General features: G+C 38.4%; 1 protein-coding gene across 2 annotated transcripts in view; it reads left to right on the forward strand.

Annotated features, from left to right (window-relative positions):
* LOC149568213 (threonine dehydratase 1 biosynthetic, chloroplastic-like) overlaps positions 1 to 15,845 on the forward strand; it is a 114,421-nt gene extending 98,576 nt beyond the window's left edge. For both annotated transcript variants that reach the window (XM_089821217.1, XM_089821216.1), the window contains exons 8-9: positions 15,052 to 15,186; positions 15,345 to 15,845. In XM_089821217.1, coding sequence (XP_089677343.1) covers positions 15,052 to 15,186; positions 15,345 to 15,494 — 285 coding nt within the window. In that variant the 3' untranslated portion in view covers positions 15,495 to 15,845. The remainder of the gene's footprint in view (positions 1 to 15,051; positions 15,187 to 15,344) is intronic.
* Positions 15,846 to 23,300: the final 7,455 nt, after the last annotated feature.

A 23,300-nucleotide genomic window follows, 5' to 3' on the forward strand; every position in this document is an offset into this window, starting at 1 on the left:
CCAAGATTGGCAAAATCGTCCCGAAAACTTGGGGGAACATAGGAAATAACTATAATATGCTGACCCTATAGATATCTCTTGTAGGACTCTACATACTATAGATCAAGGGACGCCAATTACACCATCTCCAACTTTGGAGAATGATGTGCCCTTGATTGAGGGGATTCTTTTAACACAACTGAACTAAATAAGTCAAACAACCTGATCTGGTGAAGACACCTTCGTAGAAGGAATATTGACAAGTTCTAAGGTTCGGATTCATTGAATTTAATGAAGGGTGCTCCCCTTAATACCACAACAAACAACAAAAATAGAGAACGACACAAATTGAGAGAACAAAATATGAGCTTCTTATTATTGCCGCAAATGCGGAATTACAAAATTACGATATGCAAACTCACATGGGCACCTTCCTAACAACAGTTTGCAAGACAAAGATGCGACTATCACCCAGAACTGCCCTAGACAACCTATGGGTCTTCCTTATAGAGGCACTTTTAACTGCCCGAGAAGGTTCTAGATACTAAGCCCTAACCCTTGAGGTCAACCAACCTCAAATTATGTTTTTTCATTACACTTTATTACATAGGATCGACCCAAGACAATTTACAAATTACATTTTCGGATGGGTCCACTTTTGGAGACCATAACCAGCAAACCATTGATCCAATGGGCTATTATAATCCCATTCCAGAATCCTCAACTAGCAATCTACGGTAGCCTAAAGCGCAATCATCCATTAGTAGAGGTTCAACCTCATTTCAGAGCCATTTAGGCCTTCATCGCTGGACCTGAAGTTTGGATAGCCAAAATTCATACTGAAAATCTTCAATAATTGCACAAATACATATGATATGACAATAAACATCATCCAACAGGCTGATATGTCAATGATGAACCTCCATGTATGAGATTAGATCAATTTGAGCACATAATACCAACTTACTAAAATTAGCTAGCTCCCACAAATAGAAACCCTGTATAGGAATAGCTCTTATTGAAAACACAAAAACTAGAAAGTTTGGAGTTAGAAATATTTTTGGGTGATGCAAGATTGCCCTTACACGCAAGATGCTCCTGCATTAGAAATAGAGCATGGGGAGATCATAGAATGAAGTTTGCATTAATCTCGTCAAAGTAGCAAGGCATACAATACCACCAGATAGGCACAAGATTATGTATGTCAATATGCAATGTTCTAAAGACGACTCCTAATACGCTCAGGTGCATAATGCTAACCAAAAAATTTAAAAAAAACGAACAAAAAAGAATTCACCGAATCCACATTGATACCATATTATAAATATGGTAGATCGAGAAGTGAGAATTCTTAAAAATTAAATATTGGTTATCACTTTCTTCAATACATCATACATGTATATAGAACTTGTATTCGCTATATTATAGGGAGCGTTCTATAACAACCTATGACCAACAAATAAACAAACTCCTAATAATGAGTTGTTAAATAACTCATAATACAAACAAATATATACTATTATATTAAGTTGTTTCTCAACTTAATATTTGTTATACATAATTAAACATGTGACCACTAATTCCCAACAATGATTGTGTTCAATTGTGGAAGGATGATAGCCCATGGGAGTATGTGACAATGTCAGCAAGTTGTGTTTGGAGTAAATGTCCTATAAGCGATTGTTGAGAATCAGGGTGAGTGGTTCGACAGCACAATACTGAATCATGAGCAATTGTAATGTCCCCATTTTTAGCAGGTTCCTGCAGTTGACCAAGTCACTTCACCATGGCGACCCTCGTGAGCTGACAGGGCGTTTTGGGGGTCTTAGTTATGGATTTACTATTTTTATTGAGTCTATTTTTAGTAGTTTCTATTTTTGGCAGTGCAATGGGTGGCTTGGTAGTTGGTCATCACCTGTAGTTAATCAAGTTAAGAATTGCATGAGCTCTTATTTATTTATTATTCATTGAGTTGCATTATTATAATAATGTTTATATTATTATAATAATGACTTTAAGAGATATTTCTAAAAAGCAAGTTGGAAAGTTTCTAGTGTTGAGTTCTTTTGGAAAACTTCCACGATTTCTGAAGTGGAGTTTTATGGAAAATTTTGCCAACGAAAGCTTATAAATGAGAGCTCATTTCATTGGGAACGGCATACTTGATTATACATTTGTTTTTTTTGTGCCTTTGTGCATTTCTTGAGTTTGAATTGTGAGCCCTTGCTGAAGTATAAGGGTCATTGAAGTTCTGATGTTTGAAATCATTACTGATGTATAGTGATTTCACTATCTAAATCTCCTATCTGTGTTTCCTATGACTGGGAGATTGTTCAGGTAATTTCATTTCAAATTGTGCTATTATAAACAATTTGCTAAGCCTCCTTACTGTAATCATTGTGGCTACGGAGATTGATCTTTTGAAGGAAATTGATTGTATTATGTTGCATACCGGCATTCGATTTGATTAAGTTTTGAAGAATTTGGTGACTGCTGAGGGTGGCATTTGAGATTTCCATCAACTTGACGCCAAGGTTGTGGGTTTAATTGAATTGTTGAAGTTTATCTGTGCCAGGTGGAATTGTATTAGACAACACTTGGAATTAATAGCTTGTGATTTGTGAGTAGTTGGACATCTTTCCTCTTCCAGTTGCAATGTGCTTTGGGAGCATTCCACAATAACTACAGAGGGTTTGATAGTGCCTTCAGCTTGCATTTGTGGATACCCTTGGAGATGTGTGTTGAGGAGCTGCCGTGGAACTCAAATTCTTGTCTTCCCTTTCAGCCGGCAAGCACATTGAATTAAGCTATAAGGAAATCAGGTTCCTTAATTAATTGGTGGAATTTGATATATGTTCTTTGTATTTCCTTTCTACATAAAATTATGAATAATGCGGAAGTGTTTTGTTAGCATTCCTCTTGCACTTTTAATGTATTCTGAAAATTAATTCTAATAAAAACAAGGAACTTAGGAACTTTGTTCAATTGGCACCAAAATTTCTAGCAGAGCATACATAGAGTTTTTACAGTGGTATCAGAGTGGTTTCCTATAGGAATTGGGCTTAGTTTTTATTTTGTTCGGTGCTAACTTTGAAGATTTTCAGATCTGATTACTAGAGTGACTAGCACTTTAATTTCTCTAGCTATAGACAGACATAGGATTGGCAGTTCTAGAAATTGATGGATTAATGAGGAAGTTAGTGTAAAAATGAATGTTTTGCAGAAGAGTATGGAGAAACTTAAGCTTCATCAACAAATGCTGGCGGAGAGCTTGTCGGATCCAACAACAGTTGAGAGGGCAGCGAGCTATATGGTTTTTGCTTGTAGAAGGCCGACATCGAGGTTGTAGGGAAGGAAGCTTGAGTTTTCCCCCATAGGTGTCTATGATGCTAATGTTCCTTCATTTAGTATGACACCTGCTAGTCCTATCCGCAGTATTGATGATGGACTAGTTTTGTAGGGACATGTGGATATGCCCGTGATGGATAGCAGCATTTAGCTTCGGCAGGTTGAGGCTCCCAAAGTAGTCACTATGGTTAGTTCAGAGGTAGTTGATGATGTAGTTGTCACTGACTTGTCAGACTCACCGGAGGCGGGAGTTGAAATTGGCGACTTATATGTCAGCTACTGTCGTGTTGTTCTAGTAGAGAAGGTAGTTGCTTCCTTAGGTGTGATTGAGGCGCGTATGGAGTCACCCAACGATGATGTTGGTGATATAGGTGTTACAACGAAGTGGGAGATATGGATGCAGATGGTATGAACACATCTGATGATGCTATGAGCTGTACCAGGTATGATATCCCTTATTAGATATTGGGTGATGACTCTGGGGAGCTTTTGGATGAGTCCCAAGATCGATGTTTTCATGATCTTACAATTGAGGTGGAAGTTGAGATGTGAGGAGATTGATATTATGGGTGCTTCCATTTCTTCGAATGAGGAGTTGGTTGAGGTACCTAGTAGTGGTCTCTTGGATGTGGAGTTGTGCGAGGATTATGGCACACATGAGTGATCTTGTGGTGGGTAGTTTTGATTTGGTTTCCTATCATAGTGCAGTTAGTGAGACAGAGAGATTGCATAAAAGTTAGGGGTTACAAAGGCATCATGTGATCAGTCAGCTGAAGGTGAGTGATAGTGACATTTCTTCATCTCTTGGGCATTATGATGTTGTTCGTCAGATGCTAGCTACATCTGGTTGGGGTGCTCCTATGTTTGATGAGCACAGTGATAGTACTCTTTCTCTAGTAGAGGTTCATGTGCTTCGAGAGGTTGTCAGGATCTTGAAGCATAATTACTCGCAACTAGTTGCTGACCGAGATTATCTTCTGGAGTGGGGTAGCACCTATCATGAGACATTTTTAGAGAAAGAGGAGGTGGTGGAGCTCACCCAAGAGCTTGAGGTGATTGTGGACTCTCTTCAATGTACTCAATGGGCTCTTCAAGAGTCACAGTCACGATTGGATGAGGTGATTGTGGAGTTGGAGCATGTTCGGATCACACCAGCCCCAGATCCAGTTCAGTTGCATATTGTGGTTGGTGGCGACTTTTCTCTACGGTTGGGGATGATGGACGTGATGATGTGGCCGTCACATCCGTCCAAGACATGGGTGTAGTAGGTATGGATGAGATGAGAGTATCAGGGGAGTTGGGCTCTCATGTTGATTTGCTTCCTTCTGCTGGAAGCGAAACTCTTTCTTCATCTCATACAGCTGATAGCATTGGACAGTTGGCAGTGCGACATTTTTTGAGGGATCAACTGTGGGTCGTAGGGTAGGAGGTGGATGCTTCCACATAGAATTTCTACTGCATAGAGTCCTTCATGGAGTATCTATTGGAGAGTTCGGATGTGAGGGAGGATTCATATAGAGTGTTTGAGGGTACTCTCATCCAAGGCTCTCATGCTATTCAAAGGTTGGTGGGAAAGATTGTAGAGATTCTGTTTGCCATGCTTCCCCATAGGGATTTTGAGGTTGGGTTTGATAAGAGGGTTGCCCAAGATCCTGCCTGATCAATAGTTCGAAGTCAAAGATTGGAGCCATCTTCTAATTCCCAGTTTGATGATGATGAGCCCTTGACAGAGATTGGGATTTTTTATCGGCATTACATTGTGAGGAGTGCTCATCATTTTTCTTTTGACCCACAGGTAGAGGACTTGGTTTCATGTCGGTGTGGGTTGGCTCTAGTTTCATACCATCCATTATGGGAAAGGTTAGCACCATCTTTTGCAGATGGGATTGACAGCTACAAGTTAGACCCCTTGTAGTATCTACACACCCAGGGCATTTTGGCAGAGGTTGGAGTTGGTGTTAGTGATTCAGGTACCTATGGTTGTTACCATCTCGACATTGTAGTTGGGTGTAATTATCGTTTGATGGGAACTCAGATGTGGACAGAGTTGGTATTTTAGTTGGGTTGAGTTCCAATGAGTTGTTGCCTTCATCAACACCTCGGGTCAGTTTTCAGATGATTCTGATGTTGATGTCTGCCATTTGGGTGTTGGTGCTACAAGAGTTGTTTGTACACAATAGGGATGGTACACAATTCTACCGTTGGGGTCCAGGTGGATTGTGTTCATGTTGCCTCGAAATTGCTTGGGAACAAGCAATGTTAGAGAGGGAGGACTGTAATGTCCCCATTTTTAGCTGACAGGGCATTTGGGGGATCTCAGTTATGGATTTACTATTTCTAGTAACTCTATTTTTAGTAGTTGCTATTTTTGGCAGTGCAATGGGTGGCTTGGCAGTTGGTCGTCACCTGCAGTTAATCAGGTTAAGAATTGCATGAGCTCTTATTTCTTTATTATTCATTGAGTTGCATTATTATAATGACTTTAAGAGATATTTTTAAAAAGCAAGTTGGAAAGTTTTTAGTGTTGATTCTTTTGGGAAACTTTCACGATTTCTGAAGTGGAGTTTTATGGAAAATTTTGCCAATGAAAGCTTATAAATGAGAGCTCATTTCATTGGGAAAGGCACGCTTGATTATACATTTGCTTTTTTTTGTGCCTTTGTCCTTTCTTGTGTCTGAATTGTGAGCCCCTGCTGAAGTATAAGGGTCACTGAAGTTCTGATGTTTGAAATCATTGCTGATGTATAGTGATTTCACTATCTAAATCTCCTATTTGTATTTCCTGTGTTTGAGAGATTGTTCTGGTAATTTCATTGCAAATTGTGCTGTTATAAACAATTTGCTGAGTCTCCTTACTGTAATCACTATGGCTACAGAGATTGATCTTCTGAAGGAAATTGAATGTATTATGTTGCATACTGACAATCGATTTGATTAAGTTTTGAGGAATTTGGTGACTGCTGAGGTTGGCATTTGAGATTTCCATCAGCTTGATGCCAAGGTCGTGGGTTTAATTGAATTGCTGAAGTTTATCTATGCCAAGCCAAATTGTATCAGATGACACTCGGAATTAATAGCTTGTGATTTGTGAGTAGCTGGATGTCTTTCCTCTTCCAGCTACAATGTGCTTTGGGAGCATTCCGCAATAACTACGGAGGGTTTGACAGTGTCTTTGGCTTGCATTTGTGGATATACTTGGAGAAGTGTGTTGAGGAGCTGTCATGGGACTCATATTTTGGTCTTCCCTTTCAACTAGCAAGCACATCGAATTAAGCTATAAGGAAATCAAGTTCCTTATTCAATTAATTGGTGGAATTCGATATATATTCTTTGTATTTCCTTTCTACATAAAATTATGAATAATGCTAAAGTTGTGTTGTTAGCATTCGTCTTGCACTTTTAATGTATTCTGAAAATGATTTCTAATAAAAACAAGAAACCTAGCAACTTTGTTCAATTGGCACCAAAATTTCTATTAGAGCATACATAGAGTTTTTACAACAACAATGGTTATGATGGCTATGCCATCAATGTGTTAACTAATGCTATTGTTGATAATTTTAGCTCATAAAGGTAAGTTAGAAGTAGAATTCAAGTAGGAATCCACCTAACTAATTAAAATAGTCACCTAAGAAAAAGAGTTCAAGTAGGACTCTACTTGATGGAAGTAGACTTCAAGTAGGACTGTACTTTTCCCAATTTCTATTATAAAAGGAAGCTAAGGGTTAAACAAAACTTAGTAATCTTTTTAAAGAAGGGCATTAAGAGCGAGAGAAAATCAGAGAAGAGATTTCTGATTTTCAGCAGGGCAAAAAGAAGAAAGCTTACAATAGTTAACACCAAAAGAGAAGGTAGCAATAGCAAGTATATTCTAGGTTTGCTGTTGTGTTTGTAACTTGTTTTAGAGCCATTTTCCCATGTACTGGGAGCTCTTGTAAGTTTTAAAGTTATTTTAAATGATGAACTGGTTGAAGAACATATGAACTGTGTATAAGTGTGTTTTGCTTTTCCAAGTTTTCCGCTGCTTTATTTCATTAAATAAATTGGGTAGTGTAAATCTAGATCTGATCTATTTACCTAGATACTAGATTTAAGAAATTACCATGGTATCATAGCTTTAAGCTCTAAAAGAAAAGCACAAGAGAGATATGGCAGCCAACAGTCTCAGATTTGAGGACAGGCTAGATGGGGTTTCAAACTTCTTACCATGGAAGGCACGTGTCATGCTGCTTCTCAAAGGGCAAGACTTGTGGGAGAATGTAGAAAAGTTTCTTCCACTACAAATAGATCTTGCACTTCATGCAACATAGGATAAGGACACTAAAGGACAAAGGGTAGTTCTAGATGCTGTAGAGGATCACTTGATTCCGCATATAACACAAAAGACGAAAGCCAAGGACATGTTTGATGCCTTGGTCTCTTCAAAGTGACAATATGAACTAGAAGATGGTTTTGAAGAACAAGCTCCGAGAGTGTTAGATGACCAAATCTGATAATGTTACCAGTTACCTTATGAGGATCACATAGATCCATGATCAGCTTGCAGTAGTTGGAGAAAAGATCTTGAATGAAGAGCTAGTGAATGTAGTTTTAAATGGTTTCACCAAGTCACGGGAACCATTTGTGAAGGGAATTCATTCTCGAGAAAACATTCCAGATTGGCAGAGGCTATGGGATGATTGTATTCAAGAGGAGACCCGTAAGGAGATTAGATCCAACAAGCAAGGAGGTGGTGATGAAAACTTGGCCTTCATCACCAAGACTAAGAAAAGAAAAGGGAAAGCTTTCACCAAAAAGGATAACAATTATGGAGGACATCATCCTAAAAAGAAGAAAGATTTAAGCAAGATTGAGTGCTTTATTTTCCATAAACAAGGTCACTCTGTTTCTCAATGTCCAGAGAAGAAGAAAGGCACAACACGTAGCAACAACAACGACAACAGAGACTCATTTGAGTGAATTTTCAATAAAGTTTGAGGACAATGTTTCCCTTGTAGCCTGTCTTTCTACAACAAGTATGGTTAGAAGTGCTTGGTAGTTGGACAGTGGTGCCTCCCGTCACATGACTGAAGCATGAGAGTTGTTCAGTCAACTTTTTGAGTATGAATTAGGGATCATTGTGGAGCTTGGCAGTGATGCGTTCTACGTAGTTAAGGGACAAGGAATTGTGTAGTTTCAGCTTGAGTTAGGAGGATCAATTGATGCTCAAGAAGTGTTGTATGTACCTTATTTGAAGAAGAACTTGTTGTCCATCTCAGTTATGGAAAACAAAGGTTCTACATTTACTTTTCAGAAAGGGCAAGTGTTTATATGCCCGAAGACAGCCAATCCAAACACAACTGTGAGAATTGGAGTTTGGAAAGGCAACTTATATAGGCTACAAGGTCATTCCATCCAAGCATTGGTGCACAACAGTGAGAGCTTGTGTGCGTTGTGGCAAGAGGATGGGGCACTTGCATCATAAAGCACTACCTATATTAAGAGAGATGGTCACTGGACTTCCAGAGTTTAGTCTAGAGCAAAAAGGGGTATGTAAAGGTTGTGCTTTTGGCAAAGATGTCAAAGCTTCATCTCCCAATAGTGAAACTCGATCCAAAGAGATTTTGGATCTAATATATTCCGATGTTTGTGGCGCTATGTCAGTGGCATCAATGAATGGTGCATCCTATTATCTGACCGTCGTTGATGATTTCTCCAATAAGACCTGGATCTACTTCATGAAGACCAAAGATGAGGCCTTCACTCAATTCAAAGAGTTCAAAGCTGAAGTGGAGAATCTGGTAGGGAAGAAGATCAAGGTGTTGAGATCAAACAACGAGGGTGAGTATTCCTCAAATTAGTTCAAATATTTTTGCAAGGATGCATGAACCAAGAGGGAGAAGACAATTGCCTACAATCTAAAACAAAATGGGGTTGCAGAGAGGAAGAACATATCTGTCATCAGTTTTGTAAAGCCCATGATCCATGATCCAAGTTTACCATTGTTTCTATGGGCAGAAGCATGCAATACAACTGTATATTTACAAAACAGGATCCTTCACAAGGTTTTAGAGGACAAGACCCCAAGTAAGCATTCACAGGGATTAAACCGGAGATAGGACATTTTAGGATTGTTGGTTGTCCAGTCTATATACATGTGCCTATAGAGAAGAGGACAAAATTGGAGCCCTCAGGTGAGAAGGGCATTCTTGTGGGAAACAATGAAGAGTCAAAAGCCTACAAGGTCTTTATACTAGCACAACAGAGGACAGTTGTGAGTAGGGATGTCAAGTTTGAAGAAAACTTGGCCTCTAAGAAATCTCATGATACACTGATAGTTACAAATAATATTTTGCAGGAGGATTCAAAATGTGAGAAGAGTTCACAATTTGGCTTTGTAAATTGCTTACAAGTATATGGCAGCCACAAGTAAGTTGCTTGAGAATGGTACATGGCAGCTAGTTTGGTAAGTTGTGAAGCAATTTGGCTTCGTAAGTTGCTTACAAGTTTATTTGATCAGGATTAAGAGCCTACTGTGATTAATTGTGACAACCAAAGTTGCATAAGATTCTCAAAGAATGTAGTGTTTCATGATAGTTCAAAACACATTGAGATCAAATATCATCTCATTAGAGACAAGGTCTTGAAGGGAGCAATTAAGCTTTAGTATATTTCGACAGATGAACAAGTTGTAGACATACTCACCAGAAGTTTGTTTTCTTTCGAGACAAACTTGGAGTGGTGGCAAATACCTTCCTCGCTAAGAGGGAGTGTTGATAATTGTAGCTCATAAAGGTAAGTTAGGAGTAGAGTTCAAGTAGAACTCTACTTTATCTACCTAACTAATTAAAGTAGTCACCAAAGAGGAAGAGTTCAAGTAGGACTCTACCTTATGGAAGTAGACTTCAATTAGGACTCTACTTTTCCCAATTGCTTTTATAAGAGGAAGCTAAGGGTTGAACAAAATTCAGTAATCTTTCTCAAGGACATTGAGAGAGAGAGAGAAAATCAGAGAGGGGATTTCTGATTTCAGCAGGGCAGAAAGAAGAAAGTTTACAACAACAATTAACAACAAATGAGAAGGTATCAATACCAAGTATATTCCATTTTTTCTGTTTTGTTTGTAACTTGTTTCAGAGCCATTTTCCCATGTACTGGGAGCTCTTGTAATTTCTGAAGTTATTTTGAATGATGAATTGATTGAAGAGCATATGAACTGTGTATGAATGTGTTTTGCTTTTCTAAGTTTTCCGCTGCTTTATTTTGTTAAGTAAATCTGACAGTGTAAATCTAGATTTGATCTATTTACCTAGATACTAGATTTACAAAATTAAAAGCTATTGCAGCTTATATGTTTGCGCATAACTAGGATTTCATAAAATTTTCTGTGAATTCCTTTACATGAAATTCTTGGCTATAATTGGTGTTGTATTTTGCCACTGCTCATTTCCTGGGATAAGCTGGTTCTCTCCATGAAGTGGACATTGACACATGAATGCTGGATGAGTATGTTAAAACCATTTCCTTAGGAAAGTAGTCTATTAGGATAATATCTTTAATATCTTTATTAAGATATTATCTCCTTAGTTAAATACTCTCTATAATGGTCAACTACTTGTCTGTAGTCCGTCTTTCAGTCTAGATAGGAATGTTTCCTATCCTGTCTCTTTTGTCTTCAGTCTAGATAGGAATGTTTCCTATCCTATCTTCAGTTTTGTCTCTAATTTCGTCTTCAGTCTACGTTGTTTCTTTTAGAAACAACGTCCTTGTAATTCATTATAAGGAACACATTTGTTCCTCTGTTAATCAATCAATCTGCCAACTCTTCTTGAACCTTGTAACATAGTCAACCTTAAAATGATGTCTCTCATTATGTAATATGAGATTATTCAAGGATCTTGTCCCAATGTGATCATCACTAAAGGAACTAACTTTATATTGGTGGATCATTGTGATAGTTAGAGGTATTGATTAGTTTATTTAAGAGACAAGATAATCAATGGCCTTGCATTGACAAAACCCATTCTACAGTTTCGAGACAGATACAATATTCTTGCAAGAAGTTGGGATTATTGCCTGTTATTGGAAACATTCTCTTTTGGGCATGATCTATAGTCTCTATTGCTCTAAGTCCTTGAGATGTGAACAATAATTATTTGTTTACTTGATTTGTTCACTTAACTTGGTGAGATTGTTAGTTTTGTGAATCCATTCTAAATGAAAGGGGGCACAGTTTATGGTTTGAACTATGAAGCCTTCGATTTTTTGAAAGGCATATGTAGACAGGGTTTCAAATGAATCCTTGAGGAATTGGCTCGAGTCTATGGATATGTCATAATATAGAGAACTTGTCCTATTTAGTGCAAGAGAATAAGTTTGTGGCATACAGTTGCTGTTGTTGCCAAAATTGATTAGTTTGTGAAGCTAGCACATCTAAATTGATCTAAATTATTATTAGAAATACTTAATGCAACAATTTAATGTGGATAGACAATATATTTATTAGTTCTTCTCATTTGATGAAGTGGGAATATTATCAAGTTCTGTGACGTATTGCACTATCATGATAAAACTAGATTTATATTTTTAAAAATGTAGTCAAGGGTGGTAATAGTAATTATTTATGTTCCCCCGAGTTTTCGATATGGGGATGGCAGGGGATGGCGGGACAGGTTTCTGGGATGGCAAATTTTTTGGTGATTTTGGGGACAAGGGGGGCAGCAAACGGGGAGGACTATATATATAGGGAAATTTTAAAATATACATTGAAATTTGCAAATATACATGTCATTCATATGAAACTAAGCACAAAGCATGTCATTTAAACACTATAGAACCATAACATAAAACATTTGAATGCCATCTAGGAAATAATATCTGATTTCAGTACTCAGTTGTCAAAATGCATATCAATATTAGTGAATAATATCATAATGATAAACATGATAAATCTGAAAATCTAAATCTAAATATGCCTAGAGCTATACACCCAAAGGCTAGAGGGCTGCCATAAAGTAATAAGTATCAATGTATCATAATCATGTTCACGTTCAACATAAAAAACATAATATAGAAAAATGAAGCAGGCTACTGCTCCTATTTTGCCTCTACCGCATTTGGAGGGGTGGGGCCCACCTAGGTGACCTAGTAAGGAGCCTTAAAATTATTTTTTAATATTCTCTTTTTAATTTTTTTTAAAAATTAAAATGAAAAAAAAAATTGGGGACGGCTGGCCGTACTTGGTATTGTTGGGGGACATCTAGGCGTCCCCTTTTCGTACCAGGGACGACCAGCTGTCCCCAAGTTTTGGGGACGTCCCCTGCAATTTTTCACTTTTTGGGGACGGCTGGGGGATGTCCCATACCCGTCCCCCCATCCCCGGGATGTCTCTGTTTCCAAAACGCCTGGTTTTAGGCCAGCTATGCATCCCCGGGGAACATAGGTAATTATACTTTCATGTCACATGTAAGTTTCTGGACTTTACTAGGCAAGAGCCAATAACACAATGGTAACTTGTGAGCCTTTCATGTGGGAGGTCTTGGGTTCAAGTCTACCCATGCTTAACACATAATAATAATTAATTAAAACAAACAATAATAATCAATCAAGGCTTCAGCCCATTACCTATAAAAAAAAACAAGTTTATGGACTGTACAGTGTTGCCTGCTAGATTAATAGTTAAGTCCAGATCATCAAACTAAATCTGTATTAAACAAAAAGAGTAGTAATGAAGGATGGTAATTGCACTTCTGTAGTATTTGGCATGAAATTTGATCAAATATAATTCAAGGTTCTTCAATATAATCTATAGAGAACTTCACCTATTATTCTGAATATAAAGATGAGAGAAGCTGACCATTTAATGCTTTGATTTTTTGAAGTGAAGGAAGCTGTTGAAGATTGTAGCTGTGAAAGAGATCTCTATCTCTGAGATTATGAAATAGAAATATGTTTGTTATGATCGTTATGGTCATGTTTAGCTGAAAGAGACATTTTGTGATAATATTTAAAATAATTTTATATAAAAAGACACGTGTCATGTGTATGGAAATATGAAGAGTCTTGCATTTGGGACTTGAAGAGACCTTCATGTGTAAGATGAAGAGTCTAAATGCAATGTATTTATGTGATTGCTTGCTGTATTTTAAATAATCAAATGTAAGCTTTTTACTCGAATATTTTTATATTATCAATAAAAGAAAAATTTTGCTGGTATGGCTGGGTTTTCCCTTTCAGGGGAAGGGTTTTCCTAGGATAGTCTCATGTCTTTTGTGCATCTTATTTCCTTCTCTTATTGCTGTTTATCTTTATTTCTGGGCAAAACTTAACAGAAGCCGCCAAAATATCTTTCCCAGACCGGTGTCATTGGATAAATCAGAGAATATATTTGCATTGACTTTCTTGCATTAATTTTGGCATTGATGCAACTTTAATATGGTGCCTCCAACTGCAATGAAGGTCTGAGTACCTTGCTATTACATTTTAAGATGCAGGTACAAGAAATTAATTTTGGAGGAAACTAGTGTTTCTCTCCTGTGATCTCCAGCATGGTCACTAATTTAGTTGGTATGCCTGCCTAGCCCATGAGTTGCAACTGGTAAGAGCTAGGTAAAAGATTTATGTCCGGGGGGTCTTTCTTGCATTCATGAGCTAGACATTTCTGACTTTTGTCTATCCACATGGTAATAAAGGCACTTTAGGCTTCTATATGGAATCTAATAATGCCTTGCTAATTTTCTGTCTTGGCGCTTAATTTTATCCTTTAAGTTCATTGGCTCTTGTATTTGTGCCTTTCCAAATAAGTCCTAGTTTAGTGTATATCCCTGATAGAGCACACAAGGTGACCAGCTTTCAATCTTATCAAATCCCAAATGAAAAGTTTGGCAAGGACCCTCCAAAAACGTTGATCAGAGAACAAAACGGAGAGATCAAGAAAAAATGGATTACCTGTTTGTCCCAAAACAATTAAAATCAGAAGAATGAACTTTCTTGCCAAATATTAGGAATTATTATTTTTACTTTTTAAATAAAATGTAAGAAACAATTGAGATGATACTCAAGTGATGATTTAAAAAATTGTTATTATTAAGAGATCGGCAGTAACAATTGCCATCTAAGAACTTGGTTCAGTTGTCCAACTAGAGAAAATGAGTAGATGTGTAAATACTCCCATAAAGTTAAGTAATTGTAAAATGTTATGGCGAAATTCAAAATGTGAAATGTTGATATGTTGTTGTTAAGCTGTCATATCACCCTCTATAAAGAAGACTGAAGTCTTAAGCAAATATTAGATAGTCACTTCAATCTAGGTGATCATGTCATATTGGGTAAAATGTAGGAGTTGATCATGTCATATTGGGTAAAATATAGGAGTTGCCTTTTGTTTTTGATTGTGTAACATACCCAAGTTATTGATAAATCTTGAGGTAAGTTCTATGGTGCGGCTCAATCTCTAAATCTTTATTGAGAATCGAGATATTTCAAAAAAGATTTGACATCAGGTATTTATGATCTTATTACTAAGATTTTCTTTACCAATTTTATGTTGAAATTTTTTAATTTTTTATCAATTCTCTCCAGGTTTTTAAATGCTTATTTGATGTTAACAGGTGGCAAAAGTTCTTTTATTCATTTTTTGTCCAGCTTGGGCCATCGCATTCATCGACCATGTTTTCAGTCTATAACTAGCCTTGCAATGAAAATTTTCATGCATTATAAACATATTGTTGATTGATTATTGTGCAGATGGGAGGTCGTGCAGATGTGGAAAATGAACTTATTTGTAGATTTGTCTTTCCTGAAAGACCTGGTGCCTTGATGAAGTTTTTAGACACATTTAGTCCACGTTGGAATATAAGTCTATTCCATTACCGCGCTCAGGTGAATACTTGTGTTCCATTTGAGCTTTAATTTTCGGGGTAGTAATCATGTGAAAAACTGGACACGCTTATCAAAATATAGTCTGCAGGTTTTCAGTATCTGTGAGTCTGAAGTTGATTAATCTTCTATAAAGTTCACACGGTTTATCATCTATGCAGGGTGAGATGGGTGCAAATGTATTGGTTGGCATGCAAGTTTCAGCTGAAGACACGGAAGAGTTTTCGGCCCGAGGAAGCTGTCTTGGATATGAATACGAGGATGAAAAACACAATGAAGCCTTAAAACTGCTGCTCACTAAGCTGGCCTAAATAGTCCCCGTTATAATAAAGATGAAATTTATTCGACACATGCAAGACAGACAGGAAAAATCTTACAAACTGACCAGTTGTTGCTCGCTGATCCGTATTTCAAATGTCAAAGAAAACATTATTAAGTGATATATGAGTTAAATGACATTTTAAATAGGTGCACAGGTAAAGGTGCGGCATAATGAAACCATTGTGGAGGCCTCAAGTATTGAATCTTCCATTGTTAATGAGAAATATTACGTCTTGTATATCGTCTTATATAGCAGGCACATTGGGAGATCAAAATATTTATCTTTATCGAATACTCATATTTCCCATCCATCTTCTAATTTTAACTTCAAGTTGAGCTTTGATAGTTGTTTCGAAGGCATAATATATTCAACAAATTCTGGGCATCTAGGAGAGAGTTGTTTCTTACAGTGTATAAGTTCACTTGATTTTTTGCATTGATGGTGTAGTCAAGGAGAGGGCGCGTACTGAAGGACAGCCTGCTCGTCACCACACACGATGACTTGCGGCCACTAGATCAATCAGCTATGGCAAGAATATGTAGCCAATATTGGGCCCTTATCCAACGGGACCCGTAACGACAAACATTATCTTTATTTGTCAAAATCAAATCACTTTCTCATAGGTGCACGGTATAGTATCAGGGATTTGAGTAATCAAATTTTCGACCTCACATACAAGAAAGGTTTCTGTGCTATTGATCTCTTGTTTTAGAATTCAATCTCTTTGTTTTATTTATTTTTATTCATCACAGCTGAGTACAAGAAAAAATAATCGTTATTTATCAAAATCAAATCACCTACTTGTCTCATAGGCGCATAGTCTAGTCTCGGATTTGAACAATCCTGTTATCGACGACAGATACAAGCAGGGTTTCTGTGCAATAATAATTAAGGGTGTGCAGAAAGAAACGAAAATAAAGAGAGATAATGTAACATGAAAAAACAGCTGAGCCAAGTACCATCAGCTAAGTATACATGGAGCTAAAACGCTCAGCACAAAACCTATACAAGAAGCTAAACCAAAACAAAACATAAAACTCTAAGGGCCCGTTTGGCTGTAGGAATAGGAATACATATTCTAGGTTTGTTATATTAGGAATAGAAAATAGGAATATGTATTCCTATTCTCTGTTTGGTAGCACCTATCCTTTGTTTGATAGCACTTCTGGTAACTCCATCTCGGGCAATGGAAGAAGTGAGTGCATGACCGAAGAGCAAGTAGTCTGTCCGAAGGAGCAGAGCCCTGAACATGAATGCGGTATGGCCGTGTTCGTATCTAGACGTAAATCAAAATGGAATTGAATATTTAGCTTCCATAATGCAGCCTGTGGGTGGGAGTATAAGGAGGTTCGCCAAATGGGCTGTGCTCTTGAATGCTTGCCCGATTGCTCTCTGCATTAAGCTTTTTCTCTCTTCTATGTCGTTCCAGTCCCTATTCTTCATTTTTTCTTCATCTTTCTCATGAATTAGTGGCTTCCTGATTTCAATTGGGGATTCTGCCATTTTTTAAAAGTTTATGCGGGAATGCTCTAAATTTTGTGTGGGATTCCCTGGATTTTGATTTGGGATTGCAAAGGATTGTTCTGGATTTTCTGTGGAAGTAACTTTGGGTGCGAATCCCTTGAATTTTTATTTGGGAATGCTCCTATGTCGGACAGATCGGGATTTCTATGTGGGAATGCTCTGAATTTAGTAGAGAATGCTCATATTTTATCTGGTAGAAAATGGAGTCTGCGGATTAGCGCCAATATTTGTGCACCAAAAATTCACGGACTCGGACAATTTTTTTTGGTTGGAAAAGTAAACATTGGAATAGGCTTGTGTATTCCAATTCCACCTATTTTGGTGGAATAGAAAAATGCCAATATTTGGGTTAAACTGGCATACGTATTCCTACTCTAAGTTCTCATTTGACGTATCCAAACAGAGCATTCAATTTTTTTGGAATTTACGAACGCCAATTCTGCTCGTATTCTGGCTGTCAAATGGGCCCTAAGAGCTTATGAAGCTGTTTGGATATTCTAACATCTCCATCATGCAATTGCAAAAACTGATATTTGATTTCTTCAAGCATCTTCTAGCATGGAGCCATCTTTAGTTGAGAGCATAAAGAATCATTGTAGCAAGACATGACAGTAGAACTGTAACATTTCAACTTTCTTATGAGTAGAGTCATTTAAAAAAAATAGTTGAACATCTACTTTTCCAAATATTCATCAAAATAGTTTGCCTTATAGAATTAACAATCATATTCTTGTGCATTCCAATTCCACAATTAGCAATCACATTCTTGTGCATCTCAATTCCCAAAATAGCTTCTTTGCAATGCAAAACATAGTAAAAAATAATAGGAGCATAAACATAGCATTCCATTTTTTCTTAATTCAAGAGTAGTGCCCGAACATATGTTTATTATTTTCAAAATGCTGGCAGAAAGGACCTTTGGTGGATAAATCTTTAGGAAATTTAATCTGTCCTTAGCAGGTAGGTTATAATGAAGTATTTTCCAGCTGAAGACTTGAACAATAACCTTGCCTTGGACTTGCAAGTTTGAGAACTTAAATCCCTCTACTTATTTTCTTTAAACTTACAACCTCATTTGACATTAAGTTTAGGATTCAGTTTCAAGTTTGGAAGAAGATTAATCTTCTTCAAAGGGAAATAAAACAAAAAAAAAGTTTTCTCAAAATAAAGGTAATTTTAAAAAATATTGCACTAAAGATAAGATAATATTATTAATGTCCAACAAAAGACCACAACAAGGGTCTGGGATTGGAAGCTTACACCAAGAAAATAGTAGACAAATGGAGCACCAAATGATGTCCACAAAAGAACAAACACAATAGAAGAAGAAGAAAACAAGATAGATCAAGGAAAAGTTTAGGTATTCATCCTCGCAGGGAAAATGTCCAACACCAACTGATCAATGCGGCTACCAGAGGCCTTGTGATGAAGCTGAGTGCTATGAGAGGAGTGTCACTAGCGAAGAGATCCCTTGCGAGGTCTCACAAATCTAGAATGACCCATATAAGGGAAACTGTATAGGTGCTTCACACCTCAAATCGGAGTTAAGGGTGAGAAGAAGGTCGTAATAAGCTATGCCTAGGCCTGACTCTTGGAAAATGAAAGCTGTAAAGGATGATCACGAATCTACAAGGACTTACATAGATAGAGTGCAATGCAACGTTGATCGGTGTACTTGAAAAAATTCAAGAGGGATCTGCAATCTCTAAATAAGCAGTAAAATCTCCCTCTAATCTCATAGTATATGAGGCATCTAAAAAGAAAACGAGTCTTAGATTTTGCCTCTGCTAAGGTACAAAGTGTGCACACTCGATCCTCTCTAGCAATATGGTGATCAACTTGGATATGGAGTCTATGTGAGCCCACCTTGAAGGAACCAAGGGAGATACGCAGGGCGTGTCTAGTATTTGTGTAAATGCTCAAGGCAAACAATAATTCCATCCCAAATATCTAAGTGCTCGGTGTAGAAAGCCATCCTCAGACGTAGTCCCCCTAGAGGATCTACCTAGGTCCGTATGATATACTGCATATAAATGTCAAGTCTGACATGCCCGTCCAACTCCTACCGAGAGGGGAGTAGATGAGCAGGAGCATCTAATGAGAACTGGTATGGAGGGAGACGATCAGTGTCAATTACAACTAAACTCAACAGGATAGTAGCCCGAGCATACCAACAATGGGCTCTAGTAGCTGGATCGGAGTCTACAATAACAACTGAGGAGTAGTAGGCTAAGTAAGGGTATTTGTGTTGGCCTTTAGTTGAGTTTGCAAAACCACGAAGATGGTGGAGAAACCAGATCAGGTCAAAAATGGCTGCAAGCCTGAATGGGTGAGCTCCAAACTTAGCCAAATTAATATTGTGGGGTGTAGATCTATGACATCTGATAATCCGATGAAGGAGCAAAGTCTCGGTATGCTCGATCATGGCCCAATCTGAGTCTAAAAGGGAAGGACTCCAAACCATCGAACCATAGGGCACTATGGGTCTTACTAAGGAATCTAGGAGGGATAGCTTAGATGATGTGTACTAAAAGTGGTGTTTGAAGCACTGTCTCTCGAGCATGTTAAGGGAACTTGACCCTTTATTGATCTGAGGTTGAATGGTTGATCTCAAGCTAAATCGAGATTCAAAAAATTTAACCCTAAGGTATGTGTAAGATGATGTAATCTCAACTTCTCGACCTTGGAAGTGAAAATGGAGATATGAGGTCTTTGAACTATTGAAGACCATAACACGAGTCTTCTCAAGGTTCACGACCAATTGTCTTGTGTCACAAAAAGATGCAAGTCTATCCAAAATCCTTTGAAGATGCTCAAGAGAAGAAGCAAGAAGAACCACATCATCAACAAAGAGAAGGATGGAGATCAATACCTAGTGTAGATGATAACCATCACTTGGAAGTGAGGAGTCATTGAGAAAGGCCTCGAGCTCATCAATGTAGATCCCGAACAAGGTGGGCAAGAGAGGGCAACCCCGCTTCACCCAATGGTGCTCTGGATAGGGTTAGAGAGGTCCTCTATGGTCCTAAGTCTACCAATCACTTCTCATATAACCTCATAATAGCCGTTAATAAGATCTCAGAAATACCAATATCTCTCAGTCTCTGAAAAAGGGCTGCTCTAGGGATGAAATCAAAAGCCTTACAAAAATACACAAAATAGCAGTAGACTTTCTTCGAGCGATGTCGTGCCTCCTCAATAATGGCTCGTAGTGTAAGGATATGATCCATGGTCTAGTACTTTGCCCTGAAACTTGCTTGACCCTTAGCCCTGCAATTCCTCCTATCAAGCTCACTGGATAAAATAATATTCAATGTTGTAGCGTAAAGTTTGACAAATGTATGCCCAATCATGATGGTCTTGTAGTTTCTAGGATCAGAGGTCAGCCCAAACTTATGGATTGGGTGAATAACGTGTCTTGACCAAGAATTTGAAAAACCAAAACAAACCACTCTATTAGAGTGTAGAGAGATAAGGACCTAGGATCGTGGTGTTGAGCTTGAAAAGCTCAACCTAAAAACCCTCCTCATCATCCACCTTGTTGCATCTCATAAGTTTGATGGCCTCATAAATGTTGGAGGTGGAGAATAAGTGACAATGGGGGAGTGGGCTGGGAAGGGGAGCAAGCTAACCTAGGATATCATACAACGTGGAGACATGAGAGACAAGGAGGCGAACGTCGAGGGTGGACTGGGGTTGGCTATGCAGGGGGAACATGATGCGCCAAAACAAATTGGGATATTGAATAAGCGTGTCACGGAGGGATCCGCCCTGTGAATCAATAAATAATCTCTTCTTATGGCAAATAAAGCATTTGTAGGAGAGTCTTAAATTGGTGAAAGTGGGGGAATGAGTATCAAAAGCCAAGAGTAAAGAGTAGTGGAAAGTTTTATAGGCATCATCAAACCACTGGTTCATGGAACAAGTATTATGTTGAATAGATTTGGGAGTGCTGGGAATGGAGTGGTGAGGGATAAAGAGGAGAGCCGACTCTCAAATTGTGGTAGCTAGTGAGTGAAGCATGGTGGACACCTGAATGTGATCCATGAAGCTAGTGGGGCAGAGGAATCTTCTCAAATGGAAAATGAAGAGGTCTTGATCACTTTCCTCAACATAGAAACAGGTATGGGGGTAGATCTGGGCAGGATGACTAGAGATGGGTGGTAGAGGGTGTGAAGAAACATGAACCGAAAGGCTAAGGAGGGCATGATCAGCTAGGAGAAGACAAGAGATAGTAAAGTTTTGGAGGGAGGGGAGGAAAGAAGTAACAATGAGGATATAATCAACCACGCTCGCACCCCCACTATGAGGTCAACACTTAAAAAACTCAAAACTCAAGAAGCAAAAGAGGCCATTCAAAATCACCAGATTAGAGGACTCACAGAGCTGGAGAAGATGGTGACCATAGCAAGTTAGAGGTCCACTATGATCCTCAGACAAACACTGAAACCCCATACTACTAGGATCCCTCTCAATAGTACAAATCAAGTCGGACCCACGGTCATACTGGGGGGTCTGGAGATCTTTAGTCTATGCATTAAAATCTCCTAAGATGATGATGTCACCCATAGCCCCAAACTTGGAGATGCTCTTGAATAGGTTTGTAAAAGGGTTCCCGTCCTCAACACTGTGAATGGCGTAAGGTGAGGAAGTTGGTGGAAAGTAGCAAATGACAATGAAGATATCTCTCTAATGACGACTGGTGCCACCAACTTGGATCCACATAAATCTGGTCTGAGTGTCAGAAAGAACCAATGTGGTAGTATTGAATAGAAGATCTCTAATCAACTAAGCAACCCCACTGGAACCATGCACACCACCTGAAGCATGGACCTCCTCTTTGTAAACTGGAAGCCATTGGTACCCTGTATAACCTTGAAGGGGTTGAGCAGGACTCTCATGAGTCTCAGTAACAACCAACAAATTAGCATACCCAACTACATTATGAAGTAAGCCTGGCAAAGACCATAGGGAGCCATTGCCATTCCAACAATTGACAAGTAGAGAGCCAATGGAGGGCTTAGACTTGCTCAACTGTTGGTGCTCAGACCGTCATTTGGCTTGGGTATGTCTCGCATCCCAACCCTTGGGAGGTGAGTCATGAATAACTGCTTTTAGATTCCATATTATTGCCCATTTCCTGTTACTCCTTGCTTCTACCATGAGGCTCCTAAAGTGCTTTAGTTTAGCTACTTGTGATTTTGTGAGGTCCTCATCAAGAAATATCTTTGTGGGAAGAAGGAAGAGCTTCTTCTTTTCCCTGAGAGCTTGTAGTCGATCAACTAATGAGAGAAACCTAAGAAAAAGGGTGTCACCATGTCCAAACCATGCTCTGTCTAGTGTAATATCGAAAATACCTAGTGGCTCATTGAGAAATGAGTAGCCTGTAGGGAGAGGATCAATGGAGGACGGAGGAAGACCTCTAACCTGAAGGTTGAGTTCCCTGAAGTGCCTAACCCAATCTTCTGCTAACTTCTCTTGGACAATTTTTTCAACCTTAGGTAGAGGCATAGTGCTGGAGTTTTTGCAAGTGGAGGCCCAAGTTTTAATTTGCTGCTCTGTTTTAGTCAAAAGATATGCTTGTTTATTAACAAGCTCGATTTGCTTGTCCTTGAGGTTTCCCATATCCACAAAGTCTTCAATAATGGAACTGATATCTTTTGTAAATCCTCCTGTTTGTGTGGTAAAAGTTTCAGAGAGGTCTTGGATGCGTGAAGAATTAGCCACAACCTATTGGTTCAAGTCATTTAATGATTGAGATAGGGAGTGAATAGTGACCTGGAGAGTTTGATTCATTGATTCGTACTTCTGCAACTGCACTAAGAGACCTTGCGAAGCTGCTGAGAGAGAAAGAGTTGTGACTTTCAGAGTTGCATTATTCTTCTCTAATAATGTCAAGCAGTCAATTATCTATTGTAGTGTTGCGAGATTGGGTGGGGGTTCCATTATTCAAAATAGTACTAAGCTATTTATGAAGAAAAAATACTAATCTATATTTTAATAAACGAAAGCAAATACGATACCTGACATTCTGTCAAACAGTTCACATACAATCTTGTCTTGTGAATAATCTACTTGTAGAGGTAATTTGTTAAACACTTATGTCTCAATCAGAGAAAGCACCAATAGCTGGGATATGACCCCTCCAGAGTATAACGACTTTGTTAAAGCCCACGGAACATGGCTTAACCATGGCTTCAACCTGTAGAGGAAATGGGGCACGGATTGGAACTTGCACATGACCTCAGATCATGACATCTCCATACTTGGG

Source organism: Cupressus sempervirens, chromosome 3 (assembly GCF_028749045.1).
Source record: "Cupressus sempervirens isolate cs-2001-9-10 chromosome 3, ASM2874904v1, whole genome shotgun sequence".
In the NCBI taxonomy this organism is placed as follows: domain Eukaryota; kingdom Viridiplantae; phylum Streptophyta; class Pinopsida; order Cupressales; family Cupressaceae; genus Cupressus; species Cupressus sempervirens.